General features: G+C 47.5%; 1 protein-coding gene across 1 annotated transcript in view; it reads left to right on the forward strand.

Annotated features, from left to right (window-relative positions):
* Positions 1 to 15,729, forward strand: part of STK10 (serine/threonine kinase 10) — a 119,912-nt gene that overhangs the window by 42,673 nt on the left and 61,510 nt on the right. Inside the window, exons 3-4 of the mRNA XM_082835677.1 lie at positions 8,397 to 8,445; positions 13,612 to 13,761. Coding sequence (XP_082691803.1) covers positions 8,397 to 8,445; positions 13,612 to 13,761 — 199 coding nt within the window. The remainder of the gene's footprint in view (positions 1 to 8,396; positions 8,446 to 13,611; positions 13,762 to 15,729) is intronic.

Genomic DNA, 15,729 nt, shown 5'->3' on the forward strand with positions numbered 1-15,729 from the left:
CTTGATCTGAGCTGTGCAGGTGCAGTGCTAAATTCCCATGGCTAAAATAGTGCAGGAACAGGGTAGGTGCCTAATAAATGCACGAATGAATGAATGGATGAATGATAGGAGGGGTGATGTGGGCTGCCAGGATCATGTAGCAAGACCGTGACCCTTATGCTACACCATGACAGCTGCTTAATCTAAACTGATAGGGGATCGAGGTAAACACAGGTTTCCAGTTTCCTTTGGCCTCCAGCCAGAGTGGAAAGCCAGCAGGACTGCAGGCTGTCCCCTGTCGGGCACCCTCTGAACATGTTTATGGGCTGAGGTCTCCAGGGAAACAAAGAGCTCATGAGTACAAAGGCAAAAATATTTACTATCTGGTTCCTTACAGAAAAACTTTGGTGACCCTTGATCTAGAAAAGGGAGATGATTATTGCCTTCATCTTATAGAACTGTGTGAGGATTAAGTGAGAGACTGTGAATGAAGGGCCTGGGACAGGGCTTGGCACATAGTGTCAGCAGTTTTCTGAGCTGAAAAGCACTTGGGTCATATTTTCAGAGCCCACGGTCTCTTGCCCTGGGAGCCCTCCCCCAGGTACTGGCAACCACTAATCTCCTTTCTGTCTCTATGGATTTGCTTATTCTGGGCATTTCATACAAATGGAATCACATGATATGTGGCCTTTTGTGTCTAACTTTTTTCACTTAGCATAATGTTTTCAAGGTTCATTCATATGTATCAGTGCTTCATTCCTTTTTTATGACTGAATAATATTCCATTGTATGGATATGCCATATTTTATTTTTCCATTCATCTCTTGATGTATACTTGGGTTGTTTCCATCTTTTAGCTATTGTGAGTAATGCTGCTCTGAACATTGGTATACAAACATCTGTTTGATACTCTGCTTTTAGTTTTTTTGGGTATATACGCAGAAGTGGAATGCCAGTTCATAAGGCAATTCCATTTTTAATTTTTTTAATTCTAGTTTTAATTTTTGGGGAACTGCCATACTCGCTTCCACAGTGGCCACACCATTTTACATACACAGGGTTCCCATTTCTGTACATCCTTGCCAACACTTGTTATTTTCTATTTTTTTTAATAGCCAGCCTAATGGGTGTAAAGTGATATCTAACTGTGGTTTTGACTTGCATTTCCCTAATTAGTAATGCTGAGCATCTCTTCATGCATTTATTGCCTATTTGTATATCTGTAAATGTCTGTTCAAGTATTTTGCCCAATTTTTTTGTTTGTTATTGAGTTGTAAGAGTTCTTTATATATTCTTGATATTAGTCCCTTATCAGATATATGATTTGCAAGTAGTTTCTCCCATTCTGTGGGTTGCTTTTTCACTCTGTTGTTAGTGTCCTTTGATGTCCAAAAGTTATCAAATTTGATGAAGTCCAGTTTATTTATTTTTTTGTTGTTGTTGCCTGTGCTTTTGGTGTCATAACCAGGAAATCATGGCTAAATTCAATGTCATGAAGCTTTTCCCTATTTTTTTCTTCTAAGAGTTTTGTAGTTTTACCTCTTACATTTATGTCTTTGATCCAGTTTTAGTAAATTTTTGTATATGGTGTAGGGTAAGGGACCATCTTCATTCTCTTGCATATGGGTAGTTCAGTTTTCTCAACAAAATGGGTTGAAAAGACTGTCCTTTTCCCATTGAATGGTCTTGCCACCTTTGTTGAAAATCATTTGACCGCATATGCAAGGGTTTATTTCTGGGATCTCTTTCCATTGTCTATATGTTTTTATGCTAGTACCTCACTGTTTTGATTATTGTAGTTTTGTAGTAAGTTTTGAAATCAAGAAATGTGAGACTTCCAACTTTCTTTGAACAGTTTCTTAACAACTGTTCTTTTTAAGATTGCTTTGGTTATTTGGGGTCCCTTGATATTCCATATGCCACATCTTTTTTTATCCATTCATCCATTGATGGACACTTGGGTTGTTTCCATATCTTGGCAATTGTAAATAATGCTACAGAGAATGTAGGGCTGCATGTATCTTTACGAACTAGTGTTTCATTTCCTTTGAATAAATACCCAGAAGTGGAATTGCTGGATCACATGGTAGTTCCATTTTTAATTTTTTGAGGAACCTCCATACTGTTTTCCACAGTGGCTGCACCAGTTTACATTCCCACCAACAGTGCATGAATGAGGGTTCCCTTTTCTTCACATCCTCACCAACTTTGTTATTTCTTGTCCTTTTGATAATAGCCATTCTGACAGGTGGGAAGTGATATCTCATTGTGGTTTTGATTTGCATTTCCCTGATGATTAGTGATGTTGCACATCTTTTCATGTGCTTGTTGGCCATCCATATGTCTTCTTTGGAAAAATGTTTATTCAGATCCTCTGCCCGTTTTTTAATCAGGTTGTTTGGTTTTTTTGTCATTGAGTTGTATGAATTCTTTATATATTTTGAATATTAACCCCTTATTGGATATATGGTTTGCAAATATCTTCTCCCATTCAGTAGATTGCCTTTTTATTTTGTTGATGGTTTCCTTTGCTGTGCAGATGCTTTTTAGTTTGATGTCGTCCCATTTGTTTATTTTTGCTTTTGTTGCCATTACCTTTGGAGTCAGATCAAAAAACTATATTGCTAAGACCAGTGTCAAGACCGATGTCCACCTGTGTTTTCTCCTATGAGGCTTCTGGTCTAACATTCAAGTCTTTAATCTATTTTGAGTTGATTTTTGTGTACGGTGTAAGATAGTGGGTTCAGTTTTATTCTTTTGCATGTAGCTATCTAGTTCTCCCAACGCCATTTATTGAAGAGACCATCCTTTCCCCATTGTATATTCTTGCCTCCTTTGTTGTAGATTAATTGGCCATAATATTCATGGGTTTATTTCTGGGCTCTCTATTCTGTTCCACTGATTTGTATGTCTGTTTTTATGCTGATACCAAACTGTTTTGATTACTATAGCTTTTGTAATATAGTTTGAAATCAGGAAGTATAATGCCTCCAGCTTTGTTCTTTTTCAAGATTGTTCTGGCTATTTGGAATCTTTTGTGGAATGGGTATGTTCTTAATTGTCTTGGATATATATCTAGGAGGGGAATTGTATGGATCATATTGTAATGCCATGTTTAACGTTTTAAACTGTTAACATTTAGACTGTTTTCCAAAGTGCCTGCATCATTTTACTTTCCTACTGTTGGTGTATGAGGGTTCCTATTTGTCCATATTCTTGTCAACACTTATCGCTGTCCATCTTTTTGATTCTAGGCATCCTAGCAGGCATGAGGTGGTATCTCATTGTGGCTTTGCTTAACCTTTCCCTAATGGTCAGTGATAGCATCTTTTCATGTGCTTATTGGCCATTTCTGTATCTTTTTTGGAGAAACATCTCTTCAAATCCTTTACCTATTTTTAGATAGGGTTATTTGTCCTTTTATTGTTCTATTTTAAGAATTCTTTATATATTCTGGATCCTAGCCTGTTGTCAAATATATGACGTGCAGACATTTTTCCCGTTCTGTGGGTTGTCTTTTCACTCTTTTGATAGTGTCCATTGATGCACAAAAGCTTTTAATGTTGATGAAGTCCAGTGTATCTGTTTTTTCTTCTATTGCTTGTGCTTTTGGTGTCACCTCTACCCACCTGATCTTCATCATGCCCCTTGATACACACACACTCAAAGGCCCACAAATCTTTTTTTTAAAAGATGAGAGGGTATTTAAATAATTATATTTATACTTATTTTTAAAAAATACTCATTGAAATACTCTTCTGTTTCAATCTGACCATCTCTAATAAGGCAAATCCCTAAAGCCTCTTTGCCAATACCCAGGGCTTCTCAAACCATCATTTGGTAAAGGCTCACCAGGATGGTCTTACATCCTCCCCAAGCCCCTAGCTCCTTGGTTAGAGGCAAGAAGTAAAGGAAACACTGATGATGAAGTTCAGGTTAATTAAGGAACATAAAAGAAACGGTAATTCCACCAGTTTGTCCCCAAGATTTCTGTACCACCATCTTACATTATGTTTTTGGTAGGCGGAGGAGAGATGTGACTCTAGGGTCCAGACCTCTCGCTCTTTTGCGAATTCCCATAGAGCAGTGGTTCTTAAAGTATAGTCGGGGGGAGAAGCAGCAGCATCCCTGGGGCATTTGTTCAAAATACAGATTCTTGGACCCTCCCCCAGACCTACTGAACCAGAAACTCTGGGGTGGGGCCCGATTATCTGTGTTTTATCAAGCTCTCCAGCTCCAGGCTGGGTTACCCACTGTGGCCACAGGTTCTGGGTAATTATAGCCACGATGTGCCTGCACCACTCACCTCTGTCTGCGTCTGCCTCTGCCTGTGGCCTTAGGGCAGGGACCTGTCTGAATCGTCCTGGGTCCCCAGGCTTGTCATAGACTAGGAGCTCAGGTAGTGTTTGTTGATCAAATACTTCTTCCGTGGCCCCCACTTTGCCTAGCGATGTGAGCCCTTGGGTAGACTCTCAGCTGTTGATGAGTTAAGCTGATCGCAAACCTCCCTTCACCAGATCCTGGGAAAAACCTCGGTCACAAGCTGCTTGCTGCCCTCTCGAGGAAGAGTGATGGATAAGCCTCTGATGGGTTCTAGGAGTCGGTCCTTGGTACTGGGAGCTGTTGGATTTGGGGCTTGGCGAGGGCTTAGAGGCCGTCAGCTTTGTGCCCAGGAACCCTGGATCCCGAGGAGCCTCCTTTCATCACAGGATGCTCTGGGGATGGTCCTGCTGGGGCCTTCATCGTGGATGGGCACAGCCCCATCCCCCTTCAGATGAACAGATGCGTCTGTAGCCATGGGTGATTTTAGGCCAGTACTTTCCATTAAAAAAAAGAGGACTCCTAATATAAAATCTTATTTTACATATTAATTGAATAAAATATGGAAAATACATTGAAGTACAGAACACCGGTAATCCTTCCGTGGGTATTGATGTATGTTTCTATTCTCTTTTCTAAGCAGGCATATTTAGTAATTTTCTAAGGCATCAAGATGATTATTTTATTTATTGTTTTTATTGCCTTTATTGAGATTATTATTTTATTAATTAAACCTCATGCATTTCTGTAAAAGCCCTGAGAAGTTTATAATATAAGCCCCCTGTGACCCTACCACTGGCAAGCTGAAAGGTAAAGTGTTAAGATACATGTAATGGAACCTAGTGAGAGAACCATGTCATGAAAGGGACATTTTTTTTTTTTTTTTTGGCATCACATAAAAGGCACCAAAACATGAAGCTTTTTAAACCAAAAGGACAAAGAAAAAAAAGCAACTTAAAAAAAAAAAGAAGAAAAATCAAACTTTATTTTGCCACATGTGAGAGTACAGTTGGGCAGAATTACAAAAAGCTAATTAATGGAACATCACTCTGATTAACTCTGAACAAGGACTGCTGTTTCAAAGAAAAACTTTGGGCTTCCCTGGTGGCGCAGTGGTTGAGAGTCCGCCTGCCGATGCAGGGGACGTGGGTTCGTGCCCCGGTCTGGGAGGATCCTACTTGCCGCGGAGCGGCTGGGCCCGTGAGCCATGGCCGCTGGGCCTGCGCGTCCGGAGGCTGTGCTCCGCAACGGGAGAGGCCGCAGCGGGGAGAAGCCCGCGTACCACACACACAAAAAAGCTTCACAGTTTGAAGTGCGGGTTACAGCAGTGGTCCCCAACCTTTTTGGCACCAGGGACCAGTTTCGTGGAAAACGATTTTTCCATGGACTGGGGTGGGGGTGGGTGGGAAGGTTTTGGGATAATTCAAGCGCATTACATTTTTTGTGCCTTTATTTTTATAATTATATCAGCTCTACCTCACATCATCAGGCATTAGATCCCAAGGGTTGGGGATGCCTGTGTTACAGGGCAGTAATCTCCTAAAGATACTTCCTCGGGGTCCATATGCAAATTGTGACGTATTATAGGTTTAATCCTGGCATAGAATGAAAAGTCAGTACATTTATTCATGGGAATAAAACCAAAGCTAAGCTCAGAGCTTCCCAGCAGCCAAGGCAAAATAATAATAAGTAAAAAAATACGGGAAGGGCAAGGGGGCATGGAGCTCTTGAATTGCAGAAGAGGAAACAAACCAGAATGGCACAGTGCTCAAGCTTTCCTAGTGCTGACCTGGGAGAGGAGGGGTCATGGGGGACCTTGAGTAAGGATGTTGTGTAAGGGACAGTTTAACTGAAAGATGCAGGAACTGCCTGGGTTTGACCACTTCTCATTACTGACTTTTGATACGGCAATGGGTGTGTTGATGGAACAGTAGTTCTGGGAAGGCGTATTTTTGTAGGAGGCCTAAATAACATGGTCTTAAGTGTGACACATTCTAGTGATTTCCTTTGCTAGATTCGACAAGTGCCTATTAGTTGGTGTGGCTTTTGTGTTGGGCATGTCGTTGACTGTCTTGATGATGTTGGAGGGAGAGAAGCTTAGTACCATTTTACAGACGAAGAAATTGAGGCTCAGGGACACTAAGTGGCTTACCCAGGGTCACATAGCTAACTAAGAGGCACTACCACCTTTTCCTCTTCAGCTGCCCCCTGTTAGAGAAGGGAATGTCTGAGCCTGTCCTGTGTCTGCTATGTGTGAGGCTCAGGCTTGTTGCTTCATAAATACCACCTCATCCAACCATTACAGTAGTTCTGGGGGCATCCACAGTATTATCCCATTTTGCAGAGAGGTAGGTCATTGCCAAGGCCGCAAAGATAGTAGCGGGTGAAGAGCAGGGGTTCCCAACCTGGGTTTGGTGGTGGGACTTAAGGGCGTGCAAGAAGTCAGTGGAATTGCACACAAACATTTGTTTGCATTTTTCTATGTGAGAGGAGAGAGGGTGGCTTTCGTGGGGTCTCAAAAGACAATACGAAAACCAAAAAAGCCTGAACCTCTGAGCTCAAGGAAGGAATCATAGGAACAGCTCATACTGACTGAGCCTCACCCGTCGCCCGGCAAGGCCTGGATGACTTTGTCACTCCTGTGGGGTTCGGGCGTGTATCCCACCATCTCACAGGCCACTTAACTAGTGAGTGGCCTTGCTTGGTGACTAAATTTGGCTTCTTTTCCGCCACTGCCTCTTGTAGCTGGGTTTTTTCTAGCAATTAACAGGATTTGGGGTTCTCTTTTGTGGAGCTGAGGATTATTAAAAGGCAGAATGATACACTGAGCTTCGAGAGGTCAATGCCTGTGTCCAGGTCACCCTGACCCCTGGGGACAAGCCTGGTTCATTGGTGGTTGGTTAAATGAACAAATGAATGAGTGAGTGAGTGGGAGAAAATAGTACCACTTCCTCGTGTTCTGGGTTGCAGGACATTAATCCATCTCTGATGACTTTTACTTAGGACGACAGTCACCAAAATGGTAGAGAGGTAGTCTGGGGGAGCTGGGGTCAGGCCTGATGCTCCGATGGCCAGGCAGGACCAGAGTGACTGTAGGAACGTCAGAGGCCAGGTCTCTCCTCCCCGGCAGGTGGTGCTGTGTGAGTGGGTGGGTGCCGCCTTGCATCGCTCCCTCCCATGGTGAGTAGCACAGCCTGTGGCAGGCCTGTCTGCTGTCCTGGGTTGGGAGGGCGGTGCAGTCTTGCTACACCTGGTCCCAGTATCTCTGGTGTCCCTGGCCCAGCTTAAAGCCCCCTGCTTGACCTCCTTTGGTTTCTTGCCCCCAGGGGTGTCCTTCCCCCTAAATATACTTAGAGCTGGGGCCCAGCTAAGAGTAATAGCATCAGCAGCCCCATCTTACAGCTGAGAAAACGGGCTCACACGATGGAAGTGACTTGCCCAAGGTCACAACTAGTGAGCCGTGGGCTTGGGACTGGGTCCAGACATGCATCACCACATCCTCCTGTTTACATTGCCAGGAAGCCTCTGGAAGGCGGCCACAAGCTCAGAGGCCTCATCGGAACCTTAAGGCTGTTTCTCCGTCCTCTGGCTGGAGAGCTGGCTCTGGCCCAGCTGGGTCATGGCTGAGGTTTTTCCTTTTCTATTTAGGGCGACGAGCCTTCTTGACCACGCTGCAGGCACTGTGTCTGCCTCTGCTGAGCTTGGTTGGAGGGACTTTACAACAAGCAGGGGCCGGGAGCCCGGAGCTGGAGGAGATGCTGGGAGTGCCTTAAATTTTGTGTCACTTTCTGCCTTCCCCACCCGCCTCTATCAGCACTTTAAAAAACAGAGAAAGCATCTTCTCATATAGGAGAAGGCAGGAGCCTTCTCCTATATGAGCCTAGAGTGGGGCAGGAAGGATAGGAGCCTAGAGTGGGGCAGGAAGTGTGAAGATGGGGGTGGACCAGAGAGGGAGGGCCTGTGTCAATACCCACGGCACTTTTTACTCTAATTGCCCTTTTCCATCTGCCGTGCTGGGCTGGGAGCCCTTGAAGGCTTGGATCTGGTGGCTCTCCCAGGCGCCTGCTCATTGTTACTTTGCCTTGTATTTTCTGCAGATCATGATCGAGTTCTGTCCTGGGGGAGCTGTGGATGCCATCATGCTGGGTGAGTTTTTTGCTTTTTGTTTTTTTTCTTGGCGTGGCATGCGGGATCTTAGCTCCCCGACCAGGGATCAAACCTCTGCCCCCTGCAGTGGAAGCATGAAGTCCTAACCACTGGCCCACCAGGGAAGCCCCCTGGGTGAGTCTTCCTTCATGCAGTGCAGTGGTGCTGGTGTTGGCGCTGCTTAGAACTGGTGTCCATCACTCCCCTGCCCCAGTAATGCCCGTGGCCTGTTTGAGTACCTCCCCACTCTGTCCCATTTTGGGAGCAGGGGCTGGGTTACTGGAGAGGATGCAGGACACTTGGAAGACCAACACTTCCCGTTCAAAAAGCCACATGACCTTGAGCGGGTCATTCTCTCCCTCAAGCCCTCGGCATGACAGGTGTGGTGCTCCCTTGCCGGACCCCACAGTACTCCTAGGAGGTGAAAATGAGACACCTGAGGGAGGTTCTTTGTAAGGTGGGGATCCCCACCCATTCTATAAGAGCTCAGTGGGGAAATTGTTGTTCCAGGCAAGCTTGAGCAGTAACAAAAAATATGTATTAGTAATCACCTCTAGTTTTTGAACGGCCACTATATGCCAGAGATTGTGGTAGCTGCTTTCATGTATATTATCCTCATGTATAAAATCAGAAAGAGCATCTCTGTTTTATTGACCAGACTGATGCTTAGAGAGGTTAAGGAGCTCGCCCAGAGTCACACAGCAGAGCTGAGATGTGAACCCCGGTCTGGGGGGCGCTGTTCCTAATTGCTGCCCACCCTGCATTGTCCTTTGCTTTTGCCGGCCTGGTGAGCAGTGAGTGAGGAGAGGTTGAGAGTCTTGGGCCCAGAAGGTGGAATAACATGTCCGGGATTCTGGGGCAGTTCGGGAGAGGAGAGGCCCTCAGTATAACATAGCACCATTCAGCCACGTTTTTATTGTGAAGAGGGTGTTTTCTCCCTCAGTTTATCTCAGGAATGTCTCAAATTTATGGCAGCCCTTTCCCATCCTGAGCTATAGAATGCTGGCTTTCCTTGCAGAGCCTCTTGCCACTCCCAGAGTTCCCAGGTGGGTAAATGACAGTAGGGAACAGGATGCGGGCGCTTGTGGTATGGCCCTTGGGTGTACCTTCTCCCAGCAGAGATTGGCTTTGAAGATTTTCATTGTTCTGGGTAGAATCTGACAACGTAAAAATGATGGTCTTGTATGAGTTCAGATGCTCTAGGTTATAAGGGCTATTCAGACTGGTTTAGGAAAAAAAAAAGTTAGGGGATGTGGGAAGGGGAATTTATTTGCACTAATAACTGAAAAGTTTAAGGGTGTCAGGTTTCAGGCACAGCTTGAGCTAAGGGTTTTAAAAACATTGTTGTAAGAACTTGGTTTCCTTCTCCAACTCCTGACCCTACTTTCCTCTGTGTTGGCCCCATTCTCATGCTGATTTTCTGTTCTTGGTGACAAGATGGCTGTGGGAGCTCCAGCCATCACATCAGAATTCCAAATAGCAGGCTAGAAGAAGGAAGGATAGGACAGGTCCACAAAAACACATCCCACTGCCACTCTTTTAAGACACCACAGAAGCCCCACATGACACCTCCATTTTCATCTCACTGGCTAGAAGATAGTAACACATAGCTGTAAGGGAGGCTGAGAAATGTGGTCTTCTGGCTGGTTGGCCGTATGCTTGGATATTTTAAAAAGGGGAGAATGGGAACCAACGAGCAGCCTGCCTCTCCCGGTTTGCCGCTTAGCTGAATGAGACCTGGGGGAGGATATCAGAGAGGGAAGAGGCACTGATGAGCCCCAGGTCCTTGAGCTCATTCACAGCTGGGGCGTCACCCCGGGCTATTGCTCAGCCAGCAGGCAAACTCACCCTGGGCTCAGTGTCTTACGTCTCCCGGTGGAACCGACGGCTCCGGCCCCAAGTGGTTCTCGCTCCTTTTTGGTGGCAGCAGTTAAAGTGCTATCATCATGTTAGAAATCCAGGTGGGAGGAGAGAAGCTGGGACAAGGAGAGCCAGGCTGCAGCTCTGTGGTCAGGGGTGGACTGTCCCGCAGATGCCCGCCCTGCTCAGAGGGGCTTTCTGCCCTAGGTTGCCTCCCGTCACCTTGCAGACTTGTGCAAAGTGATGAGCCTGGGCTTGGGGTCCAGGCTTCCTGAGGTCCATGCCAGGTTCCTTGGCTTGGTAGCTGTGGGGTCCTGGGCTGGCTCCTTTACGGCACGGGCAGAACATGCACGCGGCACATCACCACGTGGCCATCTTAGTTTGTTCTGATCCTGTGGGCCACGCCTTGCTAGCTGCTAAACATTTTGGCTCTCAGCCCTCCTGAGAACAGTAGGGTGAGGGGCGGGTCTGGATGTGGTTTCGAAGGGGACTTAGACTCATCGGCAATAGACTCATCTGCAATGTTGCAGCTTCTTTTATTAAGGAGAAAGTATTCATGTATTGCTGTGTAATCAAGAATGCATCTTAAAAATTTATCATACTGTGTGATTCCAATTATATGCCTTTCTAGAAGAAGATGAAACTATAGGGACAGGAATCAAATTAGTGATTGATTTGGGGCTGGAATGGGGGTGAAAGGGGCACAGGGGAATTTGGGGGAGTGATGGAAATATGTATTCTATTAATAAATTGTGGTGCTGTTTTTGTGGCTACCTACATTTGCCAAAGTTCATAGAAGTCTATACCCAAAAAAAGGTGAATATTACTGTATGTAAATTATATCTCAATAAACTAGACTTTAAAAATATGTCCTATCTATTTACCTCACTGGATTATTGTAAAGATTAAATGAAATAATGTACCCAAATCCTTATCCCTGTGCCTAGTGCATTGTAAAGGCTCCAAAAATGGTGGCGTTGAGATCATGGTCATCACATCATCACTTTGATTTTTCCTGTTTCATTTATGTAAGTAAATCAGACATGAGCCAGACTCATTTTTGACATTTAAAAATTTGCTGCAGGGCTTCCCTGGTGGCGCAGTGGTTGAGAGTCCGCCTGCCGATGCAGGGGACGCGGGTTCGTGCCCCCGTCCGGGAGGATCCCACATGCCACGGAGCGGCTGGGCCTGTGAGCCATGGCCGCTGAGCCTGCGTGTCCGGAGCCTGTGCTCCGCAACGGGAGAAGCCACAGCAGTGAGAGGCCCACACGCCGCAAAAAAAAAAAAAAATTGCTGCAGATAATCTGACATAATCTCAGGACCAGCAATCACCTTTTATTGACTGTACTCCATGCTGAGAAGTTAACATGCTTTATCGCTGGAGCCCTGCCTACATCCATCATCATACTCCCATTTTACAGACCAGTAAATGAAGATGCAGTGGGTTACAACAACTTGCCAGAAACCACACAGCCAGTAAGAGGCAGCGCTGGGTTCAGGCACAGTCTGTGTGGCCCTGAGGTCCCCTCAGGCTCTGAGCCTAGACCCCTGCTGGCGGAAGCGCAGGGGTTAAGGATGAGCAGTTGGGAAGGGGAGCAGTTGTGGACGCAGAGAGAGGGACCTCTGGTCCAGGAGCCCTGCTTTGGGGCCGGGCTTCCCAGGACAGTGCAGTTGGCACCTCCACCCTGGCCCTGGCCCTGGGAAGTCAGAAGGGAGAGTGCTTCTCCAGCCAGAGGGAGGCCTCAGTGCAGTGCTCTGGCCCACCAGCCTGGGAGCCTGCAGCCTGAAGGCTGTGAGGCTCACCTCAGCACAGGGAGCTTGGGCGGCAGCAAAAACTCAATAATCACGGTGACCAGTGGGGCAGAGAGTGGGGCATGTCGTCCTTGACTCTTCTCGCACCCTGTCTCGCCACTGCACCCACCTGGTCCCACACTCTGTCATTCCCCCCTCCCCAACCCAGGTCAGGAATCCTTCCTCTTCAAAGCGTTGGCCACCTTCTAGCCCTCCTGGACCACGGTGTGGCCCCCAGCCAAGCCCCCTGCCCACTCTTGTTCCCTGCAAGCTCTTCACTCGCTGCACCAGGAGGAATTTTAAACGCAAAACTCAGGTTGTATCTCTGTCCCACTCAGAGCCTCTCCCAGACTGCCCATTGCATTTCAAAGAAAATGCAGCCTCCATAGCTCCCGCCAACCTCCGACCTCCACTTAACTTTCCCCGCCAGCCAAGCGGGATCCTTTGCACATGCTGTGGAACTCTTCTTTGCGTTCCTCACCTGCTCAGAAAAGAAGTCCCTGCCGTCTCTAAGTGGACGCTGGGTTGTGAATAGTGTGTGTGTCTGTGTGTGTGCGCGCACGCATGGCCCCAACCAGCACACAAGAGGCTTTTGGTGACGGCCCCTCACCTTCCCCATCTCTGGTACCACCACCACCGGCCAGTTAACATTTTTCAACACCAGCTCATGTCACCTCCAGGCCTTCGCTTTGGCTGGTTCTTTGACCTGGAATGCCCTGCCCCACTTTTCTCCTCTCAAACACCTGTTCTTCCTTCAAGACACAGCTCGAATGCTCTTTCCTCTGGGGAGCTTCCAGATTCCCCAGGCAAAAGGGGTTGCTGCCTGTCCTGCCCTCCCATGCCCCCCAACCCCACTGTGTTCCAAAAGTTGCTTGTCATTTCCATGCCCTTCTCTGTGTCCCCACACCCAGCACGGAGCCTGACACTCAGTGCCGGCCCACAGAATGGGTCTCTGCCCCTCAGAAAGGTTGTGTTTGCAAACCTGAGCTCTGAACACAGGCTGGCTGGTTCTTTTCTTTTTTTGCGGTACGAAGGCCTCTCACTGTTGTGACCTCTCCCGTTGCGGAGCACAGGCTCCGGACGCGCAGGCTCAGCGGCCATGGCTCACGGGCCCAGCCGCTCCACGGCATGCGGGATCTTCCCGGACCGGGGCACGAACCCGTGTCCCCTGCATCGGCAGGCGGACTCTCAACCACCGCGCCACCAGGGAAGCCCCAGGCTGGCTGTTTTTAATCTCAGATCTGTGACTCCCTACTGTGTGACCTTGAGCAAGTGACTTGACCTCTCTGAGCCTCAGTTTCCTAACCTGTGAAATGGCGGAACAATTGTGCCTGCTCCATAGTGTTACTGTGAGGACGAAGCAGGTACCCTGTGAAGTGCTTAGAAGTGAACCTGGTATACAGTAAGTGCGCAACCACATTGGCGGCTTATGTATTTCTTGTACCTGGCAGGGGCCTGACATGGAGTTGTCTGCATTGAGCACTTGCTGAGTTGACAAGTTCTCTCTGTTTCCAGAGCTGGACAGAGGCCTCACTGAGCCCCAGATTCAGGTGGTTTGCCGCCAGATGCTGGAAGCCCTCACCTTCCTGCACGGCAAGAAGGTCATCCACCGGGATCTGAAAGCTGGCAACGTGCTGATGACGCTTGAGGGAGACATCAGGCTGGGTAAGGGGTGTCTGTGGGCGAGGCGGGAAGGCAGAGCCCTGCGCCACCTGCCGGGGGTGTTGGCCTGGCCTCTGCGGGCAGGAGGGAGCGAGTGTGGATCCGCACTCCCATGGGATGTCGAGGTCCTCCCCGGTCTTCCCCGGGCCACAGGGCCACAGTTCCCATCGTGGCTGCATCTAATCCAGGGTTCTCAACCGAGGGTGATTTTGTCCCCCGGGGACAGTGGCAATGTCTGGAGACATCTTTGGTTGTCGCAACTAAAGGTTGGGGGAGACCACTGACATCTGGTGGGTAGAGAGAGGGATGCCCAGCAGCCTACAGTGCACAGGACAGCCCCTTGCTACCAAGAGTGATCCTGCCTACAGGCCAACAGCGCTGCAAGGAGGCACTGGCCCAACCCCTTTTGCTCTTGCTTCTGATTGGTAGAATCTGAGAGAGAGTGATGGACGGACAGACAACCCTCATCCATTCCCAGACAGAAAATAGAGCATCGGGGGCAGATAGTGAAACCTTATTAATTTTTTTTTTTATGTCTCCTCTCCGTTTTTTTCTTTTCAACTGTGGTAAAATATACATAACAAAATTTATCGTCTTAACTGTTTGTAAGTGTACAGTTCAGTGACATCAAGCACATTCAAATTGCTATGCAGCCATCACCACCATCCGTCTCCGGAACTTCTTCATCTTCCCAAACTGAAGCTCTGTACCCATTAAACAGCATCTCCCCATCCCCTCTGCCCCCAGCTCCTGGCAACCACCATTCTCTCTCTCTCTCTTTTTTTAAATTTATTTTTATTTCATTTTTGGCTGCATCAGGTCTCAGTTGCGGTGCGCGGGCTCTTTGTTGCAGCACGCCGCGGGCTCCTCTCTAGTTGTGGCATGCGGGTTCCGGAGCACACGGGCTCTGTAGTTTGTGGCATACAGGCTCTCTAGTTGAGGCGCACGAGCTCAGCAGTTGTAAGCGCGCGGGCTTAGTTGCCCCTCGGCATGTGGGATCTAAGTCCCCTCCCCAGGGGATCTAACCCGCGTCCCCTGCATTGCAAGGCGGATTCTTTACCACTGGACCACCAGGGAAGTCCCCAACCACCATTCTCTTGAATGTCTCTATGAATTTGACTACTCTAGGAATCTCATATAAATGCAATCATTTGTGTTTTCGTGCCTATTTCACTTAGCACAATGTCCTCAAGGTTCGTCCATGTTGTAGCATGTGTCAGAATTTCTTTATATTTTTAATAAGTTTTTTTAACCAAAATAACACATACATGTGTCGTCTACTCCTACCATCTCCCTTCCCTGTCCCCCCACCCCAAGACAATCACTTTTCACTCTTCTCATATTTACTCCTGCGTAAATGCAGGAGTAAATATGAGAAGAGTGAAAAGTGATTAAAAATAAAATAATAAAATATAAAAAAAAGTGGTAATAAAAATAACACATATGTATCGGTTTAGGAAGCACCCTCTAGATGCCAGCCCTCAGACAAGGCACTTTCCAGACGTCATCTCATTTAGTCAGCACTCCTGAGGGCACGTGGGGGAGGGGAGGTGACTATACCCATCACAGGTGAGGACGCTGAGGCCCACAATGGAATGAGATGCCCAGGATCAGTCCATGAGGGGGGAGAAGCAGCAGGGTTTGGACTTGGGTCTCCCTGACTCTAGCTGCCAGTGGACTGGCTCTGTCACAGGTGGAGGGAGGTGGCCAGGGAAGAGGCAGGTCAGGGAGAATCTGGGAACAGAAGAGTCTTATGTGCTCTGGGGAATTCAAGGCAAACCTTCGCTCAGCCTTCAAGAACATATCAAATGTATATCTATATCCCTTCCCTCTTGGACCTCCCTCCCACCCCCCCGCCCCATGCCCCCCATCTAGGTCGTCACAGAGCACGGAGCTGAGCTTCCCATGCTTTATGGCATGTTCCCGCTAGCTATCTGTTTTACGCTTGGTAGTGTATATACGTCAGTCCTA

The sequence above is a fragment of the Leucopleurus acutus genome (assembly GCF_964270905.1).
Source record: "Leucopleurus acutus genome assembly, chromosome: 3".
Taxonomy (NCBI): Eukaryota; Metazoa; Chordata; class Mammalia; order Artiodactyla; family Delphinidae; genus Leucopleurus; species Leucopleurus acutus.